This window comes from Cottoperca gobio, chromosome 19, assembly GCF_900634415.1.
Source record: "Cottoperca gobio chromosome 19, fCotGob3.1, whole genome shotgun sequence".
NCBI classification, from domain to species: Eukaryota; Metazoa; Chordata; class Actinopteri; order Perciformes; family Bovichtidae; genus Cottoperca; species Cottoperca gobio.
Window position 1 is genome coordinate 9,815,656 of NC_041373.1, and position 26,509 is coordinate 9,842,164.

Consider the following 26,509-nt stretch of genomic DNA (forward strand, 5'->3'; position numbering starts at 1 on the left):
GCTTCTTTAGATTTCCTACAATCATCAAAAACAACGAACCACAAAAGAGGGATGAATTGCTGTCTACCAAATGCCGTAAGCTGGTTTAGCAACATAACTCGTCAGGATTTAACAGAAGAAAAAGCACAATTCACCCGTGTGTGTGGCGTCCACTTTATATCTGGTAAGAGCTCATGCTAAAGCTATGTTTTCAATGTTTACGTTAAACATTTGTGCTTACGATACACCCGAGACCTTACTTCTCACCTTACTTCTCGTCATTGCTTATTCTTGAGACTACTTCACTTGCGAAAAGCAAAGCACCAATGTGAGAACATGCTTCGCTTAATCCAGCCATACAATCACAGTGTGCGAGGATAACATCGCCGCTCTTCTCACTCACAAACCACGGCTTGAGCGGTGTATCTCGAGCTCTTTGAGAGTGATTTACACGGGCATGGACGAGCACCCCGTCATCTTTCAGTGGTTTGGTAAGAAGACTACCAACCCAGCCAGAAATAAATAAATTATAAGCATCTAAACTCTTGTATGCCTTCATTTGTGCGTTGGTTGCCCATGACGTTTGTAGCACAAGGTAGTTCACAATATCCGGATATTCAATCGGCAGTAATGAATCTAAATCCTCAATATAATCCGACGGCTTTAGAGTGTACGGGTCACAGCCGCACATTTGGACTTTTTCTCTGAATCTTGCCTTTGCTGAGGACTCCAGAGAGTCACAATACTTTGAAGAAGTCGGAGTTGTTGTTGTTCGCTTTAGACGCCATTGTTGATTTGTTTTCCAACCAACATGGCGTTGCACGCATACGTCACAGGTTTGTCACGTGTTTGCACACTACCTATTGCAATTTGAATCCTCCAAACTTAATCATGATAGTTATGATAATGCTTAAATCACCAAGAATTGGAAAAATCATTTAGCAATCATCAAAATCATTTACGAAATTTAGTAGCTGTTGGGTTTTACTGAGAGCTTCACCTGTCAGCAGGATGTAAAATAGCTGACTGATGCGCTATTTATGGCTACAGTTATGCCAAATGTTCACATTCCTCTACGAGTTAAAACAGCTGGTAGAAGAATGTTTCTACCTTGCAAGGTTTCATTTCAGATTGCTTGGTTTTTAAGCATGTTCCTGGTTCTATTATAAAAAAAAGTACTGTACCTTGTTTTCTTTTCCTCTTTTATATAGATTATGTGTGTGCATATGTTTATGTATGTAATATTACTCTCACTTACTTTTACTTACATAATCACTTGATATTGTTAAAGGATTTGTGTTCTCTATGGAGTAGCTGATGTGCTGGTAACAGCCAAATAAATACACAATTAAAAAAAGTCTGATGGCTAGGGAAAAGCTGAATCCACGTTAAGAGATGTGATTATATTTTATATGGGATACAATGTGCTTTTGCAGAGCACATTTTGTACCAGTGTTTGTTTTGAAGTCACATTTTCTCTCTGTTGAGAAAAACTATGTGTGGTCGGATATTTACGAAATAATATACAGGTTTTTCAGGCCCCATGGTGACTGCTTGTGTACATGAAAACTGTCCTAAGTAAGGAATATGGCCGCCTTGCAGAAGATTCTGACTTTAGTTTTGTTTCACTGACGACAGTTAAACACTAGATGGAGCAAGAGTCTTTCCCTGCAGGCTGTAATGAGACTGCATCAGTGTCGGGGTGAGAATACAAATCCACCAACGTCCACAGCTTTCATACTAAACTGAGTAAAAAATATAATATCATGAAAACTTGACTTTGTTAGCCCGCTGTTTCGTCAGAACTACGAGGTCTGTGGATTATCCAGAGTAACCAAATTCTATTCACCTGCATTGTATTGGAGTCCTGGAAAAAACAGATCTTTATGACTTATGTGGCTAGATGCAAGTAGGGGTGAGTGAGAAGGATTGTTTATTGTAATAGACCCTTTAATAAAGATTACAGCATTTTTAATAGTACAGCAAATTTAACCTGTCCCTTAAATAACACATATATTTAGTTCCACAAAGATATACTTGTTTACTATGTCCTCCCAGAACAGCAGATGAGATTAGAGCAAATAAAGTTACTTTAATAAGTAATTACTTGCCTTGAGGTTAAAAAAACACCCATAAACCCTACACACAGTCACCATAAAGTATGTATAAAAATGATTAAACTAATTTGAAAACGATACAAACATCAGGAAAAATCTTTTCATGTTAATCAATATGTCACGCATTATTATCATGAGATAAATAAACAGGTTTAAGGAGGTTAAGTCTGCCAGAAGCTTTGATTTGGTGATCTGCAGCTCAAAAGACGTCAAAGTTAAACTAGCCCTATTATCCATCCATCCATCGTCCACTTATCTGGGATCGGGTCGCGGGGGCAACAGCTCCAGTAAGGAACCCCAATCTTCCCTTCTCCGGGCCACATCCTCCTGCTCCGACTGGGGGATCCTGAGGCGTTCCCAGGCCAGTGAGGAGATATAATCTCGCCACCGAGTCCTGGGTCTTCCCCGGGGTCTCCTCCCAGCTGGACGTGCCTGGAACACCTCCCTAGGGAGGCGCCCAGGTGGCATCCTTACTAGATGCCCGAACCACCTCAACTGGCTCCTTTCAACGTGAAAGAGCAGCAGCTCTACTCCGAGTCTGTCACGGATGGCTGAGTTTCTCACCCTATCTCTAATGGAGACGCCAGCCACCCGTCTGAGAAAACCCATTTCGGCCGCTTGTACCCGTGATCTCGTTCTTTCGGTCATGACCCAGCCTTCATGACCATAGGTGAGGGTAGGAACGAAGATCGGTATATTGAGAGCTTTGCCTTCTGGCTCAGCTCTCTTTTCGTCACAACAGTGCGGTAAAGTGACTGTAATACCGCTCCCGCTGCTCCGATTCTCCGGCCAATCTCTCGCTCCATCGTCCCCTCACTCGCGAACAAGACCCTGAGGTACTTGAACTCCTTCACTTGGGGTAAAGGCTCATTCCCTACCCGGAGTAGGCAATCCACCGGTTTCCTGCTGAGAGCCATGGCCTCAGATTTTGAGGTGCTGATCCTCATCCCAACCGCTTCACACTCGGCTGCGAACCGATCCAGTGACTGTTGAAGGTCACAGACCGATGATGCCATAAGGACCACATCATCTGCAAAGAGCAGCGATGAGATCCTCAGGTCACCGAACTGCAACCCCTCGCCTCCACGACTACGCCTCGATATCCTATCCATGAAAATCACGAACAGGATTGGTGATAAACCGCAGCCCTGTCGGAGGCCAACATTCACGGGAAACGAGTCCGACTTACTGCCGAGTATCCGGACACAACTCTCGCTTTGGGCGTACAGGGATTGGATGGCCCTCAAAAGTGACCCCCTCACCCCATACTCCCGCAGCACCTCCCACAGTATCACCCGGGGGACCCGGTCATACGCCTTCTCCAGATCTACAAAACACATGTAGACCGGATGGGCGTACTCCCAGGCCCCCACCAGGATCCTTGCGAGAGTAAAGAGTTGGTCCATTGTTCCACGACCAGGACGGAATCCGCATTGTTCCTCTTCAATCAGAGGTTCGACTACCGGCCGAACCCTCCTTTCCAGTACCTTGGATGAAGACTTTACCAGAGAGGATGAGAAGTGTGATACCCCTGTAGTTGGCACATACTCTCTGGTCCCCCTTTTTAAATAGGGGAACCACCACCCTGGTCTGCCAACCTAGGCACTGTCCCAGACTTCCACGCAATGTTGACGAGGCGTGTCAACCAAGACAGCCCCTCAACACCCAAAGCCTTCAGCATTTCTGGACGGATCTCATCAACCCCTGAGGCTTTGCCACTGTGGAGTTGTTTGACTACCTCAGTGACTTCCATCAGGGAAATTAACGATGATGTCCAGAGTCTTCCCCCACCCCTTGATCCAACTCACCACCAGATGGTGATCAGTCGACAGCTCCGCCCCTCTCTTCACCCGAGTGTCCAAAACATGCGGCCTCAGATCAGATGATACGATTACAAAATCGATCATTGACCTTTGGCCTAGGGTGCTCTGGTACCATGTGCACTTATGAGCATCCTAATGTTCGAACATGGTGTTTGTTATGGCCATTCCATGACTAGCACAGAAGTCCAACAACAAACAACCATTCGGGTTTAGATCAGGGAGGCCCTTCCTCCCAATCACGCCTCTCCAGGTGTCTCCATCGTTTCCCACGTGTGCGTTGAAGTCTCCCAGCAAGACTACGGAATCCCCTACTGGAGCCCCCTGCAGGGCTCCATTCAGGTTCTCCAAGAAGGCCGAATACTCCGAACTGCGGTTTGGGGCCCTATTATGTTTTTTTATATATTTTTTAGATGTACAAGTGACATACTGTGCATGTAGATCACTATATGTTGGTGGTAAAGAAATATTCAGATTCCTTTATACAAAAATATTGAATTTAAGAAGTGGAAGTACAAAATATTTACATCAAAATGTACTTACATTTCAAAATTAAAAGTACTCATGATTCTGAAAAATAATTCCTGTGTGTTATACTTTTATATAATATATTATTGGAATACTTTAAACTATTTTATATACTGTTGGGTGGTATCTTTAACAATGCATGTTTTGGATGCAATTTGTGAATTAACTTGTAACTTGTATATTCAATGAGTGCCTTAAAAAGTTCATTATAAAGTAGCATGAAACGGAAATACTCAGGTAAAGCACCTCAAATTTGTACTTGAATAGAAGTATTTTGTTTAATTTCACCACAGCTATACATTTTGTAAAGCAGGACCTAACTACACTTGAAATACAGTGATGGAAACACAACTTTATGACAAAAAAAACGTTCACTTCTCAACCAAATTCAGCCCGGAAATGTGTATTTTGTACGTCTAGACATTTCACCACAACAGTGCTTACTGAGCCGCTGTTATAGTACAGGAGGAGAAGAGGAGTGTTTTTTCTCAACAGATGGTGAAGGGACTGATTATTACAACACACAGGCCCCAAAAAAAACAACGTCATATTGTGTCCTGTTATTTCCTTACTTTCTTATTATTATGATTATGATGATTATGATTATGACATCATGCTTTCTTTTCTGAATGTTTTTATTTGAATTCAGTTAAACTTGAAATAGACTGTGTGAGGTGTGTGTGTGTGTGTGTGTGTGTGTGTGTGTGTGTGTGTGTGTGTGTGTGTGTGTGTGTGTGTGTGTGTGTGTGTGTGTGTGTGTTTAGAAGCCGAGAGGTAAAAAGTTGAAAAAGTTCCCACGAGAACGTTCCTATCGAATGTCTCTATTCAGGAAGCTGTGGCTTTGACTTGCGTCTGCTCACATCTCCTCATCAGCACAATGCATATCTCTCTATATATACTGTGTGTGCGTGTGCGTGTGTGTGTGTGTGTGTGTGTGTGTGTGTGTGTGTGGTACATTATGTTAGACAGTCATATGTCACCCCACGTGTCAGGTGGCTCAGAAGGAAACCCCACAGGAAATAAGGTCAGGCCTAGAGAGGTCAGGGAAAAGTCAAACTGCCTGCTTTCGTCAACACATTTCAACTCTCACTACGCCCCGTCAACTGTCTGCCAACCACAGTCTACACCTAAAGCTTTTGGTTTTCTTTTAAGGAAGACAGAAGTTGTGCTACTGCAACGATTATTCAAAACATCATAACAAAACAGTGAAGCTTACTAACTTGCCTGAACTATCAGAATCGATCTGATACTAAAGCCTGCTTAAAATGTACAATATTTTCCCAAGGTTTTGTTTAACTGTCTGGTGGAAGTCAACGGTTCTGACAGTTTAACTATTTAAATACACAAATATTATACAGAAACATTAGTGGTTGACAAAAACACACAGCAAGTAGTTTTGAAGATTTCATATTTATTAAAAGTTAGATGATTGAAAGTAACTGATAAGATTTCACAGGCAGAGGTAGAGAGATTGATGTTTCTTTGAGGATGACAGTTCTGCAGACTGTTCTTCAGACTGTAGTTTCAGCTCAAATATCTGTGGACAGTCTGGTCCACAGAGAGCTGCAGGGACGGCTCCTCCACTCCACTGTGAGATACACATGAATATAACATTAAACCATTTATAAATAATACAACTCTGACTTAACACCTAAAACACTAAATGCAAACAATTGTGGAAATCACCTCATCGTTTAAGTGAATTTATTGAGCAGAAATGACAAACATTCTCCAGTTCTAGCTTCTCAAATGTGAGAAGTCGCTGCTCATCTCTGTTTTATATAATTGTAATTTGAATATCTTTAAGGTTTGAACTGTCAGACAAAACAAGGAATTCATGATGGAGATTTTCACTATTGTATGACAAACATAATTTATTAGCTTCATATGCTGCTGTTTACTGAAGACAATGAATGCCTTTAATCTCAATATGTCGTGAGTATATCAGTACAACACACCAACTAACAGTCCACACTTGTAACAAGATTAAGAGTCTACTGCCATGCTAGCGCACAATGAGCACAATGCGTTGGGGTCATTGAGCTAAATGCTAACGTGTTAATGTTTAGCAGGTATGTTTACCATGTTCACCACACTTGTTTAGCATGTTAGCATGCTAACATTTGCTAATCAGCACGCAACGCAAACTACAGCATAGGCTGATGGGAATGTGGTTGGTGATTAGTACATCAAAGTATTGGACAAATTAAAAATTTGACCTGATGATACGGCTAAATGGAAGGTCAGGACTGATTTTATTCATTTAAAAAGGGGAACATGAATATCTGCACCAATTGAATCAATCAAACAGACCTTTCTTTCTGGACCTAAGAGGTGGATCGACCGACCAACAATGCCATCCCTAGAAACCCATCATTAACATTCACTGACATGGATTGAACTCTGTCAAGTTACTTTAAACTCTCTGCAAGTGCATTTAAGTCAGAGGACACACATACACACACCTGAGGACATAGGTAACACAGAGGATGCAGAGCGGCTGGTGGGCGCCGGGCCTGGACTTGGAGGGTCGGATGCTGGGGATGACTGCACTGTGACTCTCCACCCAGACGTAACCTCCACCTTTAACCAGCATCCTGTACCGGCCGCTGACTGACTGACTCTTAAAACACACTGCAGGAAGAGAGAGGTGAAATTAGTCATTTACAGGTGCCAGCACATTCACGCCGGCGGGACACGGACTCTGAAACTAGCAGATGGCTGAAAGAGCTGGAAATCGGGTTTTACGCTGCTACACAGGCCGCCTGTAACACTCTGCTCCACATAATTAGTTCAATAGCCTGTAACTTGTAAGCTCGACATTCACTTTATACACACGAGACAGGAGATTGATGAGCGCAACAGTTCAATCATACCACACATTTTGTGGTATGATAAAATAACACAACAAATAAAATATATAGATAGTCAGGTTATTGCACAAAGGGTATTTGGCCCTAACTGGTCCACAATAAGGACAGTAATAACACAGGTAGGGTGCTTGTCCATGCGCCACGATTCTCCTATACTAGCAGACGATACCAACACAATACAGCCACTCAACACAGGCTATATACAGGCCTCTGCACCCAGCACCCACTGCACAGTCCTGGTGCTGGGGAGAGAAGCTGTGTGTGCGTGTGTGTGTGTGTGTGTGTGTGTGTGTGTGTGTGTGTGTGTGTGTGTGTGTGTGTGTCACTATTTACAGTTGAGATGATTCTTGGTCAAACAGTTTGTGTCCAGGGTGTGGCAGAGATCATAGATGGACCGGCCCAGCAGCTCCTCAGTACTGTAACCTAAAAGCAGAGTAATTCTGCAAACACACAAAGAAGTAACAATATACATTTATTTGACTAAAATACCTCCTGATAAACAGTCAAGCATTAACTAATTTAAATGAACTAGTTACTGTTCATCCTAACAATTAAACAGACTAACAGTTTGCTGATATTATGCAGTCGTAGGTTTAAAGATTAAAGAAGGGGAAGGTAAAAAGAGAAGTTATAGTTCATTTTTGTCATGCTAAATTAACCCCTTAAAATCTAAAAGTTTGAATAATGTTTGGCTGCACATCATGCATCCGAAATTGGTCAGTGATAATCTTATTCGAGACAGAAGAGGCTTCTTTGTGTAGTAAATATAAAGTATTATACACACAACTATATGTCAGGGTATTTCTTACAACTTCATTACAATATAACTGGTGTTAAAACTATAACAGATTAGACATTTTCTTTCAATGCGCTCCACAAAAGAAAGAGAGGAATTTAAAAAAGCATATTTAAAAACATGGGCATTCAGTTTAAGATTTCATTTTTTCCTAATAATTTTACAATGTACAACATTAGAAAATGCTGTCACAACTCTTCCCTGTTACATGACATGGAAATAATAAGTCATACAGTATGCTGTAGATGTTTTTACACCACTGTGTTGGGGCCCTGTCACACACATCCGTATGACAGAAACGTATGCTGGCGTATACGAAATATCGGCAATAGGTTGATATAAATTAAGGGTATGTTGTGATCGTTTGAAGGACGCAGACGACACGCCGAACACACCAGACATACGGCCCTGTCACACAGTTCCGTACGGCTTATATGAAAAGTAGCTCATAATTTGTCAGAGTCCAAATACGTCCAACTTTTCCACATCGGTGTTGTAGCTGACGTATACATAACAAATTATTATACGTATGTCAAACCTATTGACAGCGTATCACTTACTTATTTAAAACGTATCCGTCTGGCCAACGGAGCTGGAAAAGTGCTATCTGGTTCACGTCATGTTGATGCTGGAGAACGGCTAGAATGTACTCTTGTTGCAGCCTCTCAGCATCCTCCATGCTCTCTGATGATGGGTTGATGTATTCATCAAGACGTGCTGTGAAGAAGTGAGGATGAGCTACTCACAGAGACCCTATGTACTATATTTAAACTCCAATAAGCTCCCAAAACACTAGCTGAACGCTAGCTGTACTGTAGAAACACGTTTAATAAGTTACTCCGTCGTCAGGCATAATGTTAACATAGGGTAGGAATAGGGTATCCACTCGTTATCAATACATTGGCTGTAGGGTTCACCGTCAGCCGACGTAGCCTATATCTAACATACCTCTAACGTAGTCACGTAGGTATTCACGTAGGTATTTACGTAGGTAAGTATTCACGTACGTATTCCGTATTCACGTTTGTCTAACGTAACTTATGTGTAACGTCTGCATATCTTATGAAGCACACGTCGGGTACGTCCGGTAATTTTGAACACGCTCAAAACATCAGCGTTCAACAACGCACCCCAGCGCAACACCGCCTGCTCTTAACGAATACTACTTATACCTTACCTTATATCAACGTAAACCAGCGTGTTGTCGATATTTTGTATACACCATATTTTTGTATAAGTTATGCATTTGTTGGGCATTCGTCTGATACATTTTGTATTAGTAAGTGATGCGCTATCAATAGGTTAGACATGCGTACCTGTATACGTTCACTTTTCCGATCCGATGAAAAGTTGGACGTATTTGGACTGATTGGATTTTCATATACGCCAGGATACGTTTCTGTCATACAGATATGTGTGACAGGGCCTTCACACAACATCCACTTGGGTTTTGCAATCAACTGTGGCTTTACTCATTTAATGACATTTTAACCAATTCATGAGAACTAATAAAGCATGCATAGAAGATGGTTGGTAGCTGTACAAAGGCTACCTATTTAAATAAATACTAAGTTGTGTGTACTGTCAATTGTGTGTGTATACATTAGTGTAAATCACCTCTGGTCACAGTATGTAAACCTCATGTCCATGCTGTGCTGGCTGGTAAAGGTGTGTGTGCTGAGCATTGTGTGTGAGAGGGGCAGAGGCTGGCAGGTCAGCAGCAGGCAGGAAACTGAAGATGGGCCAACACACGCCTTCGCTCGGCCCTGACAGTGGAGAACCTAAAACAACAGAGAGAGTGGGATTCAAACTAATAAATATTATCAGAAAATGTTTTCTGCTTCACGATGTTGCTTCTCACCAACCTTCCACGTAGCTGACTTGAGGTTGGCGCTTCTTCCTCTGTGTGTCAGAGCACTTTTTATCCGTATGACAAAGTCCCTCTTTGCACCGCACCGAACTTCCTCTAAAAAAACAGGCAATTTAATAAGCTACAGGGATACATTCAAATCTGTACTCTCTCTCTCAAAAAACAACGCACAACCACAGGATATACAACCAAAACTGAACATAGGTTCTAGCCATTGTGCTCACACACACACAAACACACACACACACACACACACCTGTTTTGAGACGTAGATTATTTCTTATTTCTTCGTGGTCACAAGGGTGAGTAAACTCGAAAATATTGTGTCCCATCAGCTCAGTCTGTCAAAGAATATAAAGTACATATTCATATTCAAATTCTGCATCCTAAATGTATACCATTGTTCGTGTGTGTGTGTGTGTGTGTGTGTGTGTGTGTGTGTGTGTGTGTACCTGTGTCAAGCCCATATACTTGCTGACGCCGTCAGACAGGAAGATCATGTCTCCCTCGGTGGACAGGACCATCAGAAATCCCTCCAGGATCCTCAGGTACATGTTTGTCTCCTCTGAGGCCTCGGCATCCTCCCTTTCCTTCTCTTCGCCCTCGTCACGTCCTCCGTCACACTGCCGCTGTTCCTCTCCACCTTCCATCACTTGTCCCCATTTGACTGTGTGACTGGCCTCTGATTTTGTCGCAGTCTTCCCTGAAACAGCGCAAGAGAGAAAATTATTTTATTGATTTTGCTGTTTGATTTTTTACAAATACTTTGTGAAAAATAATAATAATACATTTTATTTATGGAGCGCTTTTAAAAAGGTACTCAGAGACGCTTTACAGGTACATATAACATTAGTAATTACATTAAGAAAAACAGGACATTTAAAATACTTAAATAGTTCCTCTCTTTGGAAACCTTCGTGTGTGTGTGTGTGTGTGTGTGTGTGTGTGTGTGTGTGTGTGTGTGTGTGTGTGTGTGTGTGTTTCCAGGTGTTAATTCTCATACTATTGAGGACTTCCTCAGTCTAACTCTTGCTCAAGACCGCCAGTCTTGTGACTGCAGTTTACCACAACAAGCTTTTTTTTTTATTTTCCATAGCAGAAGATAAAAAAGTACATTTCAATTATACTTCAGTATACTTACTATAGATACATAGAATTTGAACCAAAACATGTCTTTCTACATGTAGGTTTAAAGGTTCATTTGAAATAAGGAGTATTTTGGACAATGGAAACTTCTACAGATGTTAAAATACAGCAGGTTCCATCTTTATAGTTAGTAAGTTATTGATTAGGTGAACTCTTCATGGATCAATCCTGTTTTTGGGTGATCATTTATTTGTTGTCATTAAATGCATATTTATATTCTGAATGGAAATATTTGTTTATAATTTATGCTAAAAGTGCCCAATGACTTGAAATTGAAATTAGATTTTACGAACACATGCCCTTAATTTTTGAGGCAGAAAGTATTGCTTGCTTGCTGTCTCTTAGTCTTTACATATAACCTTTTATCTTGCAAAAACATGCAGCAATACGTATATATATATATTAACATGTGTGATGTGTGTGTGATGTGTGTGTGATGTGTGTGTGATGACCGTTGGTACCTGTGAGCAGTGTGCGCATGCGTATGTAGCTGAGGGTGAGGCGAATCACGGAGGGCTTGTCCAGGTGATCTCGGACAGACTGTTGGAGCGGCAGGAGGCGAGACAAATCTTCAAACACCTCAGACTCCACCCGTCGTCTCCTTCTGGCTGCCTCACGGCTGATCGCCCTGTGGAGGACAGAGGGCGGGGAAAAAACACTCAGAACTAAAGTGATCTTATTAAAATGTACATGGATTTTATGGAATAAAAATGGCATAAGGTACCATAAAGCCACAAAAAGCTCACTGCATGACCACAGACATATTATACCATAGTTGAGTCTGAGAACGACAGAAAGTACTATTGTAACTGTTATTAAGATTCATTTAATGATTCTTATCCAGAAATTCAGAGTCAAAGTGAGAATTGCGGAGGTGTAAGCAAGGTGCATTTACTCAAAGACTCTATGAGGTACTTGAACTTTTACTTAACGGAACTTTATTAAAAAAGGAAATACTGTTCTTTTACTTACTTTTTACTGTGCATTTTGATTACTACTAACTTTGCAGATTCAGATTCTACCTTCAGCAGTCACAACATCACTGTATCTCCAAAATGTCAACTTTGCAGGAACTCTAATGTCATGTTTCAGATGGATGACTTTTTGACATTATCTCGTGAGACTGTAGAGCATTTCTCAACATGTAGGGAAGCTTGTAATACTTCAACTAAGATGACGCTGGTGAGTTATGAAATCTCCAATTTTAGGTTTTCATGCTTTCATGAGCGTGCTTACTCTTACTTTTGATGGAGTATATTTTATACCGGTAATACTTTGTACTAATTAATACTTTGACTTGAGACTTTGATTGCATGAGTTTTATTTGTATTTTTTCATTGTGGTGTTGTTACGTTTACTTTTCTTTAAAGCAGTTCCACTGACGAACAAATGGGGAAGAACAGCAGTGAATGGTGGTCAAGATTCTGGATGCCCAGCGTGGCCACAACACCATCTTTGGGCTAACCACATCAGCTCAGTTACTGACTAAATTGGCACAGAGACAATTCAATTACAGCTAAAAAAGTAGAAGTTGGAATATATATATTTTTTAAAAAGCACATCAGTCACACCGTGAAGATGCAACACGCAGCTTTACCTTCTCTTCTCCTTGTCGGCTGTCATCGCGTAGAGCAGGCGTCTCTATCCGCTGTCATGGTGAACGTTGGCTCAGAACAGAAGAGATGGAGTCAGCAGGAGTTCACAGCCCAGCAGAGAATCTCCCCGCTACAATTTGCACCATCACAGGTAGTCTGATTAATCAGAGAGGCAATTAGTGATGCCAAATGTCACAAGGCAAGTGATCCCCCGCAGCACAGATGACTTCCACAGAGTGGGTCTCCTCTCCTCTCTGCATGTGCATCACCTACAGGGCCTCCAAATCCGAGCATGATGATAGGTCAGCTGGCCAGGAAAAGCATCACCCTACCCTCCCCTCCCTCCCTCCCTCTTTCCACTCCCCCCCCCCCCCCCCCCGCCCCTCCCCTCACTTCTGCTCTCACACAAACTTTGAAGCATCCCACAGAGCAGATCTGCCTCTGAGCGGCAGCAAGCGAGAATCAATAAAAACGAGGAAGGAAAGATGACACAGAGGAGTCTGGGAGAGATGTAGACAGCTCAGTGTTTTATTGGAATCAGACCAGACAGGACTAGCCCGGCTGTTGCACTACATTTTGGCACAGAGTAAGATAGTGTGACCAGGAACAGCCCTACCCCTGGGTGCACAAAGCTTCACTACACACTGACTCTACTGCACACAGAGCAACCAGCTTGCCTTCAGATCACTGTACAGTACACGCGACAACAGTCCGTCTCTGTGTGTGCATGTGTGTGTGTTTGTAAGAAAGAGAGTGAGAAGAAGAGGGAGGAGGCGAAGGAGAGAGTCTGTATGTGGTGGGTGTGTGTATGTGGTGGGTGTGTGTGTGTGTGTGTGTGTGTGTGTGTGTGTGTGTGTGTGTGTGTGTGTGTGTGTGTGTGTGTGTGTGTGTGTGTGTGATTGAAATGAGAGGTAATTCAGCTGCTGGTTTTCCACACTTCTTTTCGCCCGGCTGTAACAGACCTATGATAGTATAGTTATAGTATTATACACAAAGATTTCCTCCAGATACACTTTACAATAATAATAATAACTATAATAAAAGAAAGAAAGAGAGCAATAAGAAAGAAAAGCCATTCTTGAAAAATGAAAGTCAGAAAAGCAAGTGGTTTTGGCTGAGTGAGACGGCTGCTGGAGGCAGGAAAGGGGAATTAGTGCTTTGGAGGAGAAGGGAAGGAAGAGAGGGGGGGCTGAAAACACTGATGGTAACTATAGAAACAGAAATGCTGAGGACGAAAAGTCACACACCAACAGGGAGAAAGAAAAGTCACGCATTCACACGTACGAAAATGTTCATTCACGACAAAAAAAATAAACGCCCACGGGCCAGCACATTCACGCCGGCGGGACACGGACTCTGAAACTAGCAGATGGCTGAAAGAGCTGGAAATCGGGCTTTACGCTGCTACACAGGCCGCCTGTAACACTCTGCTCCACATAATTAGTTCAATAGCCTGTAACTTGTAAGCTCGACATTCACTTTATACACACGAGACAGGAGATTGATGAGCGCAACAGTTCAATCATACCACACATTTTGTGGAGAAAAAAAGACAAAAATAACACAACAAATAAAATATATAGATAGTCAGGGTATTGCACAAAGGGTATTTGGCCCTAACTGGTCCACAATAAGGACAGTAATAACACAGGTAGGGTGCTTGTCCATGCGCCACGATTCTCCTATACTAGCAGACGATACCAACACAATACAGCCACTCAACACAGGCTATATACAGGCCTCTGCACCCAGCACCCACTGCACAGTCCTGGTGCTGGGGAGAGAAGCTGTGTGTGTGTGTGTGTGTGTGTGTGTGTGTGTGTGTGTGTGTGTGTGTGTGTGTGTGTGTGTGTGTGTGTGTGTGTGTGTGATTTGGTTGTCTGAGCATGTGCAGTGAACGTGTTGGAGTAAAACTTGTGATTGTAGTGTGTGTTTGTGTGTAAATCTGCTTTAAAAGTGTGCAACGTGGGAATGTGTATGTGAGAGCATGTGCAGGTGTGTATATTCATATTCATAGTCATATTTATATTTATAATAAACCCAGGCAACAAGAACAACACAATGCAAGTAAAGAATATTCCAAAAAGTAACAACAACCAATAGCTTCAAAGTAACTGTGTGTGTGTGTGTGTGTGTGTGTGTGTGTGTGTGTGTGTGTGTGTGTGTGTGTGTGTGTGTGTGTGTGTGCGTGTGTGCGTGTGTGCGTGTGTGCGTGTTAGGTCTGCGTCTCCTCGGGGGCGCAGTAGGAGAAGTCTTTGAACTCCTCCTGGTTGATCTGTCGGATGATGGCCTCGTCCGTGGGCGTCAACACGGGGTCCTCCTTGGTGAAGTCCTGGTCAAAGTTATTCACGTCTCGCTTGGTCTTCTGCAGAGGCACAGAGGAAGGACGTCAGAGAAGGAAACTTTAAAAAGTGACATTAGAGCGACACCTTCTGACCGCTTATACTTACTGCCTTTTCTTTGAAAACATATTGTTAATTACACGTGTGGCAACTCACCTACACTAGTGGTTCCCAACATGGAGATTGGCTCAGGGGTATGAAAGATAAATCTCAGAGGTCATAAGAGGAATTGATTGGCAGTTTAAAACTGTATTCACTTATGTTATACGGTCTTAAATTAGGCTTATCTGCCTAAGGGTTTGTCTCTTTCTGCCTCCCGTGGAATTCAGCCTTCAGATTCCCAGCCAATGTTGTCAGAAGAAGTCATGAAGCTCAGCCTTCAACTTTTAATTCCCAACAGACAGAGGCAGAAATAGACACTCTAGACATGAGGTTATGAATGTACAGACAAAACATGTCTGTTTAAGGACCAAGGGTGAAAATATGCATCTTTATCTGAACTTCATTCAGTATCTCTCTGCCAGTCAGCTGGGAGATCAGCATTTTCAAATGCAAACATTATTTATTGGAATAAAACTCTAAAAAAGGAGAAGCTTGCTCTTTGTGAATTAATCTTTAAAGTGCCACCACAATGACCAACAGGATGGGAATCCATTTTTACTGAATCAAAGTATCTAACAATTCTATTTATTTTAAGTACATTCATTTTTTTCTTCCCTCTTATCTTTGTTTGGCATTTTCTTGTAAAATACTGTAATTTTGTTCTTTCTTTCTTCCTCATGTTTATTTTGAAAATATTTCAATACCACTGCGAAGACCTGCTACCATAACAAAACAATACTTTTTTGATACTTTACTTTGAGGAATGTAAACATATATTTAACGAAAGAACATACACTTCTTGAATGCATCAGAGTTTAACTTTGTCTTTACACAAAACAGCCATATGTGAACTTAACTGAAATAAATACAGCCAAGAATGAGGAAAAATATGATTCAAATCGAGACAAAGTATCTAACTGCTACATGAGCAGTGGCTAATTTGCATTTTCCCCTTTTTTTCCCATCACTATAAATGTTTTGAGAGCTGTTTTCGCCACTAGAGGACCTCGTTTAACTGTAAACTGATTGTTCTTGCAGCGTGGAGAATAAACTCTCAACATTCTGCAAAAAATATAGAAATCTTAGAGTTTGTTTTTGTAAAAGTCAGTTAAGAAAAAAGCCTTAAATGTAGGATACATGCATCCATAAGTACATGGAAACCAATAGATCGTCACAAATGAACTGTAAGGTTTTACAGTTAAAAAAACATTAGTGTGTGCTCGTGTTTGTAGAGTGTGTGTTTCTTACAATTCGGGGTTTAAAGGGTGGTTTGACTTTTCTCTGCTCCAGCAGCACCCAGTCGATCTCTCTGAAGAAGGCATGTGTCTTGATGGCCTCCTCACAGCCCTGTGTCACCACGCAGCCCAGACGCTTGGCTGGGTTCTTCGTCATGAACTACACAAAAACACACACACACGCAATACACAATTTTGATTTCCAATTATATCGTCTGAACACCAACCCCGTTTAAGACACTCAACCGTGGTTTCAACCATAAAGTGACGAGGACAGAAACAGACCGAGGGGTTGAGCAAAAAGCATTTCAGTGCTAATAATAGAGTGGAGGCATTAATGGCTCTGTGGTACAAACAGAGATGAAACAGGTCAGCAGAGTGCCGGTGTTATTTATTTACTGAGACTGAAAGCCGCTTCTCTTTTGTTCCGTTGCCTGTTCAGTATTATAAGAGCACTTTGTGATCTGCTGTGGTTTTATGATCACATTGTTATTACCTTAACCTCTTTGACTGACTTTTTTTATTCTTCTCAGTATCAGAGCAAAGAGAATCGTAACACCTCTGCGTTAAGTGCACTTTGAATGAGTTTCATGCAGCTGAGGATAGAAACATGAATGATAGTGCGACAACAAGAGTACTGTGTAGAGGACAAGGACGAACGCCTGAAAATATAGCCTTTTAAATTGTGTTAAAACAACAGTTACTGTGTGAAACCTCGCCCCAGTTTGTGCCTCTCATGTATTACCATTAGAGTCAAGTCAAAGGTGCAAGCATCCGATTTTCAGGAAAAATAAATATGCAATACGTTCTGAAGGTATTTCAAGAATCCTCATAAACTCTTTTGACCATCTGGATGAAAAAATATCCCATCTGTGGCATCATAGAAAAGATTTCTAACCCGTATTTTAGTTCTGTTTCCTAAACCAAACAAAGATGGTAGATGGGAATGATTTATTTCTTAGCTGAATTTGCACATTAAGAACTTTACTATCACTTCTATTTGTCCATATTGATGTAACTTTCTATTATTCAATATAATAACGCCTTCATACAGTATAATTATTTTCTTATACAAAAAGAGCAAAAACATTTTTTTTTTTCACAACTTGAGAAAAAGGGTTTTTCATCCAGATCTTTAGAAGTCTGTCAGGAAATACTTTCAGAAGAGAGGAAAATGTTTTCCAACGACCTTCTGGGTTTAAAAAAATATATATCAAAAATCGCTGGGTATTTATTTTTCAGAAAATCAGAAATGGTAATGCACGAGTCATAAACTGGGGGTTTATGTAACCAAGATGTCCAAAAACTGCCACTATTCAACACAATTCTGCCAATTCTTTATGTCTTTTGACTTTGAAATCATCACATAAATGATTATGTGAAAAAGCCTTTCCAGTAAAGATTATTTTTAATGTTGATTTGGTAAGAAACAAAAAGCCAAACAGGCCATTTTCATACAGAACATTATCTGATTGGGACAACATCTACTGAATACAATTATTTAAAATTGAACTATTTGAGTTCTTGAGTGCCTGCTGACGATGAGGAGAGACGCACTCTTGAAGAGAATTTATAATTAATAATCAAATAAAGAAAATGTTGAAAGTGGTGTGTCACTCGTACCGCTCGGAGGATAGAAACAGCTTCTTTGCTGAGCCACACGGGGTAGAGGACGTCGTCATGGAGAATCGACTCGAACAAGTCGTCTTCGTTATCAGCTTCGAACGGAGGCTGCCCGGCCATCATCTCGTACATCAGCACGCCCAGGGCCCACCAGTCCACGGAGGCTCCGTACTCCAGCTCCTGCAGGATCTGAATCCAACAACACCACAAGGTTCAACATGGAGGACAGGAAATACAACATGCTGCAACACAGCTCCACGAGTGCACAGTACTAGATTAGAAAACTCTACAGACTCAGTCACCCTTTAAACTCACACCTGTTTGCCCACATCCTAAGAGTGAACAACTCTTAACTAAACATGTGTGCACAAGGAATCAAACTCTCAGCTGGCATTTCAACAGAATAACTTCTAATGTTTATCACATGTTTGGTAGCTTAACACAAAAGGTTATTCACAGATTTCTTTAAGGGTAAAATAAAACATTAAGAGCTGCAAAGGCAGAAATTATTAAGGCGCCACATTGAATGCTAAAATCTATTCCAAGGAAACTGAATTTTGTTTATTAAAAGAAAAGTAAGCAGTAAAATAGTATTAAAATTAAAAGAAAAAGTAAATTTTGCTCCAATTTGAGGAAAAGAACAGACAGAAGGAAGGAAATATGATTTGAAACAAAGCTCTACAAGTAACATAAAACTGAACCAATGAAAAGTATAACACAGTGCACCTCTGGGGCGATGTAGTCAGGCGTGCCACAGAAGGTGGTGGTGGTCACTCCGTTCTTGATGCCCTCTTTGCACATGCCGAAGTCTGCCAGCTTACAGTGTCCCTCTGCATCCAACAGGATGTTATCCAGCTTCAGATCCCTGAGAGAGAGAAACACAGGCAGACAGAGAGAGAGAGAATTAGCACCATCTGGTTTCCATAACAGTTGGACTCGCAGGGAGAAGTGAACATGCAATGTGAAGAAAAAAAAACCATGAGAATCACCACGTAATGCAAGTGTGAAACATGTTTTCATGCACCTTCTGGTATGTTCCTAGTAAGAAGACCAGTTCTTCAAATAACTAAGCAAAGTCTCTGGACTTACCCAAGAGGATTCAACTCTCAAACTAGACAGAGTATGAATGTTATTAAGAATCTATTAGATATTTCTAGTTTTCCACAAACAAGGGGCCGTTTACCTGTAGATGACCCCATTGCGGTGAAGGAACATGAGGGCTGAGGTGACTTCTGCGGCGTAGAAACGAGAACGAGGCTCGTCAAACTTCCTGGACCGCTGAATCTGGAACATCAGGTCTCCTCCGTTCACGTATTCCATTACAAAAAACAAACGGTCCTGCAGAGAGAGAGAGAGAGAGAGAGAGAGAGAGAGAGAGAGAGAGAGAGAGAGAGAGAGAGAGAGAGATATAAAGGTATGAGACAGAGTCTAATATCAAACTCTCACATCTGTGTGTTTGCCTGCCTGGTGGTCCTACCCGTGTCTGGAAGCAGCAGTAGAGCTGGGTGAGGTAGGGGTGTCGCCGGGCGAGGGCCAGGATGCGCTTCTCGGTCATGGTGCAGTCCACGTCGTCGTCCTGAAGGATCACGTCCTTCTTCAAAACTTTGACGGCGAAAACCTCCTCCGTCCCCTTCAGCTCCGCCAGCATCACCTGCATAAGAGATAAAAGACGAGAAATCAAGTCAGGAGGTTCAGTCGCATCCGAGTTGCTCAAGACTGATAAAGAAGGCTGCACAGTAAAAAATGCGTTCTGGAAACCATTTGATGAAATGCTACATTTAGTCCATTTACACATCTAACACACACAGAGAAACATTAGCGTTCATTTGTTGTGTTTGTAGGCGAACGCAAATGAACTATTCAGTCTTCTTAAGCTCTGTTTTGGTCTCTACTTTAGTCTTTAGCTGCTAAGTGTTCACCAGTTAGTCGCTATGTCTAAAGTTGGTAGGTTTTAAAATGTGAATAAGTCTGGTTTGTTTGGTATGGTACGTAGTGAAATGTAATGTGTAAAGACAGCTGCCTCCATGCAACATAATTGACATGTGTATTGTTCTATTCTGGTCCCTATATTCCCTGACGTCGCTTATGAATAATGATGAACAGGGTGTTAAAAGAACAAAAAAACACCCTGTTTCAATTATAAACATAATGAGCCGTAAACAAACAAACATCCCCCTCAAACGCCTTCTCTGTGTCGTCGCACCTTGCCGAAACTGCCTTTGCCGAGAACCTTGATGAAGTTGAAGTCCTTGAGGCTCCTCCTCTGGATCTGTCCGTTCTCCCTGCCTGCCGAGGAGGAGGACGAGGAGGAGGTGGTGGAGGAGGAGGAAGAGGTGGAGTGTTGGGGTCCCTGCTGGTCGAGTGACAGCGCGTCCTGCAGGCGTTCTAACTGTGCCAAGTCTGTGGGTGTCAACGGAAAAGCAGATCAGACATCAGCGAAAACATGCTGACTGTCTTTTTTTATCCTGTCAGCTCATTGTGTAATGTGTTTTTTGTTTTGTTTTGTTTTGAGAGCTGCTGCTCATTATTTGTAACCGATTACTTTACAATAAACTTTCAAAAGTGATGATCACATCCTCTGAGAACCTGAGATGAGTGGTTAAACGGCAGCAGTGGCCGGTGTCTTTGTTCTTCAACGTTTGGCTCCATAAAAAATTATTTGGAATCCTTCCATAATACAGAAAGTTCACTTTTATTTCACAACTTGCAAAGTGTGAGAGGACGATGACTAACTGTGACAACCGAATGGTGGTGGGCGTTTGGGGATAGTTCTTAGATAATGTCTAATCTTATATATACACAAGGACTATAACACATTCAACTACTTATTTCTTAAAATGAGCAACAATATTATTCCTGAAATGGAAACACTACCTCTTACTGGTAAAATTAAGACGTTCAACAAACCGCATGCTGCTAAGAATGCATCTAGAAAGGCTTTGAAATGCCTGTTTGTGTGTGTGTGTGTGTGTGTGTGTGTGTGTGTGTGTGTGTGTGTGTGTGTGTGTTGTGTTCAGTGTTACCCTGCTGTGAAGGGGAGGTGGGGACAGCTGTTTGGCTGAAGATGTTCTCCTCAGTCTGGGAGAGCTCAGGAGGAGACTGGGGAGGGTCCTGCCCTGGAGTCAACTGCAGGGAGAGAGAGAGACAACAACGTTTACTTGAATCATAAGTCAGGGAGTTGAAGTGTGGGACTTTACATCTCCCCAGAAATACACAGAATAAAAACTTAAGCAGGCTAAGAATTGTTTTACAAAGCTTTACAAAGCTTTAAAAAGCATATTAGGGCCATTGTAGGTGGAGAAAAAAAGTCAGGTGAGGGGGTGATATTCTGAGAAAGATTTCTGTGATTAAAATCATAAATTTAGAAAAATAACTTGTTCTCTAGGATTAAAGTGGTACATTTAGGAAATAAACTCACACATTTACGAGAAATTGTTTTAATATTCTTTGAGATTAAAGTCATAAATTGCATAGATTGCAGGTTACATCTGTGTCTGCCCAAAATGTCATTACTTTATAATTTCATCCTGTAAAACATTTGTGTGAAATAGTTTTATTCAGCATATGAATTCAGTTCAGTCGCAGTGACCTTTGACCTTTGACCACCAAAATCAAATCAGTTTATCCTCGAGTCCAAGTGGACGTTTGTGCCAAATGTGAAGAAATTCCATCAAGGCGCTGTCAAGGAACCACATCTCTTCACTTTGCAGAGTTGGATCAACCTCATCACACCGCTGACACCACTAAGGAAAAACTTGTGATTCAAGCCCAAAATCACCATATTATCATATTCTTTTTTTAAACCCCTAAGATGACCATAACACACAGGCTGACCCAGAAAGTGTAGCCAAACAGGGTATCAGCATCTAAACAGGTGTTTCTCGTCATTCCGGGGACAAGGAGAGAGACATCCGCAAAATAATTATATATGGCTAGAAAAACAAAACCATCTACACAAGTAATGAAAAGAAGCACCTGATAGTCATTTTAAAAAGGACCAAATCCAGCTCCAAATATTCAAATTTTTGGTTTGAACCACAGAATGAATTCCTGTTTCCTGTTTGAATGTTATAAATTATGAAATAAAACCTTAACAATAGAAATATCTTTACTTGTGAGAATGACTCGTTACCTTCCTCCTGCGCAGTGCCGTGTTGGAGATCTTGTCAGGCGTGACTCCCAGGTCAGACAGGACCTTAGCTATTCCCCGGGCGTCCACACCGCAGTTAGGAGCTACATTGGTCTCACACCGCCTGTGCACGTTCATCTTACACACTGTATGACAACACATGGAAGGGGTTCAGGTTAAACCCAGAAAGGTTTTCTGGCTCAAACACTTGACTTGTTTGCCTTGTAGTTAAAGATATCAACTGCTTGTTTGATCCAAACTCAAAACTATTACATTAAAAAAGCATAACATCCTCACATTTGAGAGGCTGTAGGTTCCTAGAAGAAACATTTGACATTTTGCTTGACTGAACGTAACCATTAATTCATTTGGAAATATTTATACACCTAGACAGATATTCATGGGATTAACGTGGTTGCTATTGTGCACTATTTCTTTAGAAAACAGCAAAGATTTTCTTCAAATGTTAAAATAAATCCTGGATGTGTGCCAAAAAGTAATTATCTTCTTGTTTGGCCCATGAGCCAAAATTTCATCCAATATCTTTTAAATCTGTTCACCAGGAAATGAGCAGGACGAAGAAATTCTTGGCAGGGATACAAATGTGTGTCTTGGCATTTATAATTAAATTGTAATAAAAATTGAATTTTTAATTTCATTGTGACATAAAAGTGCTTTTATAAAATGATTTATTGAAACATTTATTTTTATTTATCCACAGCCTTTGACTTTTAATATATGCTCATTTAAGTTCCAAGAAGGTAAGCGCCTCTAAATGCATCCCATGTGCGCTGATGCTGTATCTTCCCACTGCACATGAACTCACCTTTGCACTGCAGGCCCTGCCTCATGAGGCCCCACAGCAGGGAGCCACAGTGATCACAGAAGGTGGGCACCTTGTAGTTGTGGATACTGAACTTATGGGGCATGTTAACACTGAACCGCTGTGAACCCACCTACAGAGGGACACACACACACACACACACACACACACACACACACACACACACACACACACACACACACACACACACACACACACACACACACACACACACACACAGTGTTACAAAGAGGTCACTGTCGCATTATCCGAGGAATAATGCATGTAGCTAAAGTGTTAGTACACAGTGTATGTTAAGTAATGTTAACTTAAGTAACATTTAGTAGATTTATTCACGAATGGCGAGTGTCTCTGTCCATATCGTGTTTTTCCTACATGATTCAGTGTGTGTGTTCATGTCTAAACGTGTGTATGGTATGTAATAAACTCTTTATTAGCAAATAATACATTTTATGAGCTTACGTCTTTTCATTTTGACCAAATAAAATGATCTATGTGTAGTAGGATGTGCGCCTGTACCTCCTCAGGTGTGTCCTCCTGCTTCTTCATCCCGGCACACTTGGTGATGATGAGCTCATGGCAGCGCTTGTGGACGACACACGTGCACACTGGAAGCACAGCATCAACATCAGACGTTCATAAAGCTTGTTATATTTAGTCACATAAAGTTTACGGGTCAATTAGTTTGGCCTTGTAGAATTTGATTACCAATATGTGATGTTATTACTATACTGATGATATCCTAGAGATTAGATAGACTGGGAAGAATGAAAGTTACGATCTCCAGTGATTGTAAAGCAACACTTGTGCACCTCGTGATGCATCGATTTGATACACTGATTTAATATCCATGGTAATACTGACCTTATTAAAAGGGGGGGACTGACACACTAAAAACAATTTAAAATTATAATACAATCAAAATCTTCTTAAACGGTTTAATTTAAAGATAAAGAAAAAAATAGTTTTTTATCTGCAGCCTCTCATATACACACAGTACATGCACAATTAGTGCTACACAGTGATGTATACAGTAGTAATCAGGATGCACCAATTAAGAAATTCTTGGACGATACAGGTATTTAAAATACTCATTTGGTAATAATTACCGATGCTTTTTGTTGTCGTTTATTTTGTTTGGGAAACAAAGTCATCTTCATAAAACTGAACTGTTTTGAAGAAGAATGTTTCTTAAATGTACTTACAAAGCCCAACAATAACTTGCTTCTGTTCGTTAGATGTTTTGAAACATGATTTAAATGTGATTCAAAGTGAATGTCAGAGCGATTACAAAGATAAATAAGGCTATCTTTCACCTCCTGTCGCTAATCTTTCTCCGAAACAGAGTGATCCTCCCACACAGCCGACGTTTTCTTTCACTTTTACTTGTATACAAACAACCTGTTGTCATCGTACGTCATGCGAGTGTCGTGTTCAGCCGGTGGCTTCTTCTCTGAATCAGCAGCTGCAGTAGCAGCATATGCTAGCTACTGTTGTTCGAGTCTGACCGCAACTAACCAAAACAACATTTAGCCGCCGCAAAACTGATGCAGCACAAAAGATGAACGCTGAGCTGAACTGGCCTATCGTCAAATAACACATCGTTCACTGATTCCCATCCGTGAATGATGTGTTATTTTGAGTTGAGGTCAGTGGCAGTCAACAAGGCAAATACTGGCCAATACCGATGTTCGCCAGATAAAATCGGTGCATCTCTAGTATGCATCGGTTTAATTCAATAAGACAGCCGGTTTCAGAAAAAACCTTAATATTGGACAATCCAGTAAAACCTGTATTACTTTCAATGACTTATTTATATCATATAAGGACAGCTCAATATGATTTATTTATATATATTAATATATGGTTGTAATTCCTTGTGAGTAAATTGAATTAAGTACCTCAACAAATGAGTTCCAGCTGAATTTTTAGGATGTTTGCATCCACTGAATAAAATGTGCAACTGAAACAATGCTCATGAGTGGATGTTGTTGGTGTAGTGAAGGCCACCTGTGGCTCTGAGTTCAGGTGGCTTGAGACCAAATCAAAGCTGTCATTCAACAACATGTAATCCCTCTTGTGTTCTCATGCTTAAATAATAAATGATTGAAATTAGATTCCGCCAGAGAAAAGTACTCACCCTGACACTGGTATCCCTGCTTCCCCAGCACGCCCCTATCAGATCACACACAGAGCAGGTTGGTTTAATGAAACACAACAGCACGTACGTTAGGTCAAACCGATGTGTGTTTGTGTTGCCTACCAGATAAAATCTCGGCAATGTGAGCAGTAGGTTGGTTGTCTCAGGTAGGTGGCCATGAACTTGTGTCCGTTGACTTGATGGACGCGTCTTCGGACGGCCCCCTGTCGCCGGCGAGGGCCGATCCTCTCTCGAAACACCCGCTCCTCATTCTCGTTGGTCCCCGTGGCTGTCGAGTGAACACACACACACACACACACACGTGTCAATTTGTAGGAATCGAAATTCTGTACTGAATCTATGTCATTAATTTCCAAACATACCGTGCTTAAAAGTAATTATTTGGATAAATAAAGATTCTGCATTGGAAAATAAGAAGCTTTTTCTTGAAACAAAACAACTACAAAAACATCACACTGGTCATTTTAAGTGCTCAATCGTGGTTATCTTGAGCTTCGAGGAATGTGAATAAAATATTTAAAGGGAACAGAAAAGGATGAAGAAACTGAGGCAGAGACTGCAGATGGTCAGATTAGGTCTGATTAAATTTTTACCAACAAAAAATAATCAGCAAAGAGAAGTTTCCGAACTCTTGTGTGTTCCTGAGTGTGTTTTTATTCACACACATCACTGTGATGCTTTCTTAACACCCAATGATTTTACTTCCTGAGAGGCTTTGTACAAATAAGGATCATTTTGCATCATGTTGCTTAAGATGTTTAATCATTCAACAGCCTCTCATCTTCCTTCCCTCCCCCCCCCCCTCCCTCTTCCTCACAAACACCCCACACCTACCAGAGGCCTATACATGCATTCGTACGTGTGCATGCTATTTATACTTCCATGTGTGGGCACTAAAACGAAGGACAGCATATTAAAATACTCCTCTTCAGCGAGCACCATCCAACCAGCCGTTCACTTCCTCTCTGCATCTCCCCGGAAAGATAAATGCTTTCCGAGGGTAACCTCAAGACGAGAGAACCACCTCCACTCTCACTCCCACACACACACTCCTCTCTCTATGCTCCTGTCCTAGTTTGCCTTTCTTTCACACTCCCTCCATCTCTCTCCTGGGTCCGTTATAGATGTGGTTACTGCTGAGTTCGATTACAGACAGGCTGTCTAGGGACTCTGTGTGTGTGTGTGTGTGTGTGTGTGTGTGTGTGTGTGTGTGTGTGTGTGTGTGGTGTTGGTGAGAGGGGGGAGACAGCTTAACAGGCCATTACTGGGATCACTTTGTTTTACATAATACATCATCCATCTGTCCTGGACACACACACACACACACACACACACACACACACACACAC

At 41.4% G+C, this 26,509-nt stretch overlaps 2 protein-coding genes across 2 annotated transcripts in view; both read right to left on the minus strand.

Moving 5' to 3' along the window:
• Window positions 1-5,846: 5,846 nt before the first annotated feature.
• On the minus strand, window positions 5,847-12,946 carry epas1a (endothelial PAS domain protein 1a). Its single transcript, XM_029455663.1, has 9 exons — window positions 12,727-12,946; window positions 11,591-11,757; window positions 10,436-10,686; window positions 10,240-10,324; window positions 9,979-10,079; window positions 9,731-9,894; window positions 7,651-7,757; window positions 6,910-7,078; window positions 5,847-6,032 (listed from the first exon to the last, which is right to left on the minus strand). Exons 1-9 carry the CDS (start codon window positions 12,750-12,752, stop codon window positions 5,969-5,971), a joined length of 1,134 nt encoding a protein of 377 aa, XP_029311523.1. The 5' UTR covers window positions 12,753-12,946; the 3' UTR covers window positions 5,847-5,968.
• A 284-nt stretch (window positions 12,947-13,230) lies between these two features.
• prkcea (protein kinase C, epsilon a) overlaps window positions 13,231-26,509 on the minus strand; it is a 31,847-nt gene continuing 18,568 nt past the window's right edge. Inside the window, exons 3-15 of the mRNA XM_029455662.1 lie at window positions 25,263-25,428; window positions 25,140-25,174; window positions 23,519-23,607; window positions 22,982-23,111; window positions 22,159-22,301; window positions 21,050-21,152; window positions 20,230-20,426; window positions 19,504-19,677; window positions 19,210-19,364; window positions 18,753-18,891; window positions 18,027-18,215; window positions 16,417-16,563; window positions 13,231-15,089 (exon numbers count right to left, since the gene is read on the minus strand). Coding sequence (XP_029311522.1) covers window positions 14,940-15,089; window positions 16,417-16,563; window positions 18,027-18,215; window positions 18,753-18,891; window positions 19,210-19,364; window positions 19,504-19,677; window positions 20,230-20,426; window positions 21,050-21,152; window positions 22,159-22,301; window positions 22,982-23,111; window positions 23,519-23,607; window positions 25,140-25,174; window positions 25,263-25,428 — 1,817 coding nt within the window. The 3' untranslated portion in view covers window positions 13,231-14,939. The remainder of the gene's footprint in view (window positions 15,090-16,416; window positions 16,564-18,026; window positions 18,216-18,752; window positions 18,892-19,209; window positions 19,365-19,503; window positions 19,678-20,229; window positions 20,427-21,049; window positions 21,153-22,158; window positions 22,302-22,981; window positions 23,112-23,518; window positions 23,608-25,139; window positions 25,175-25,262; window positions 25,429-26,509) is intronic.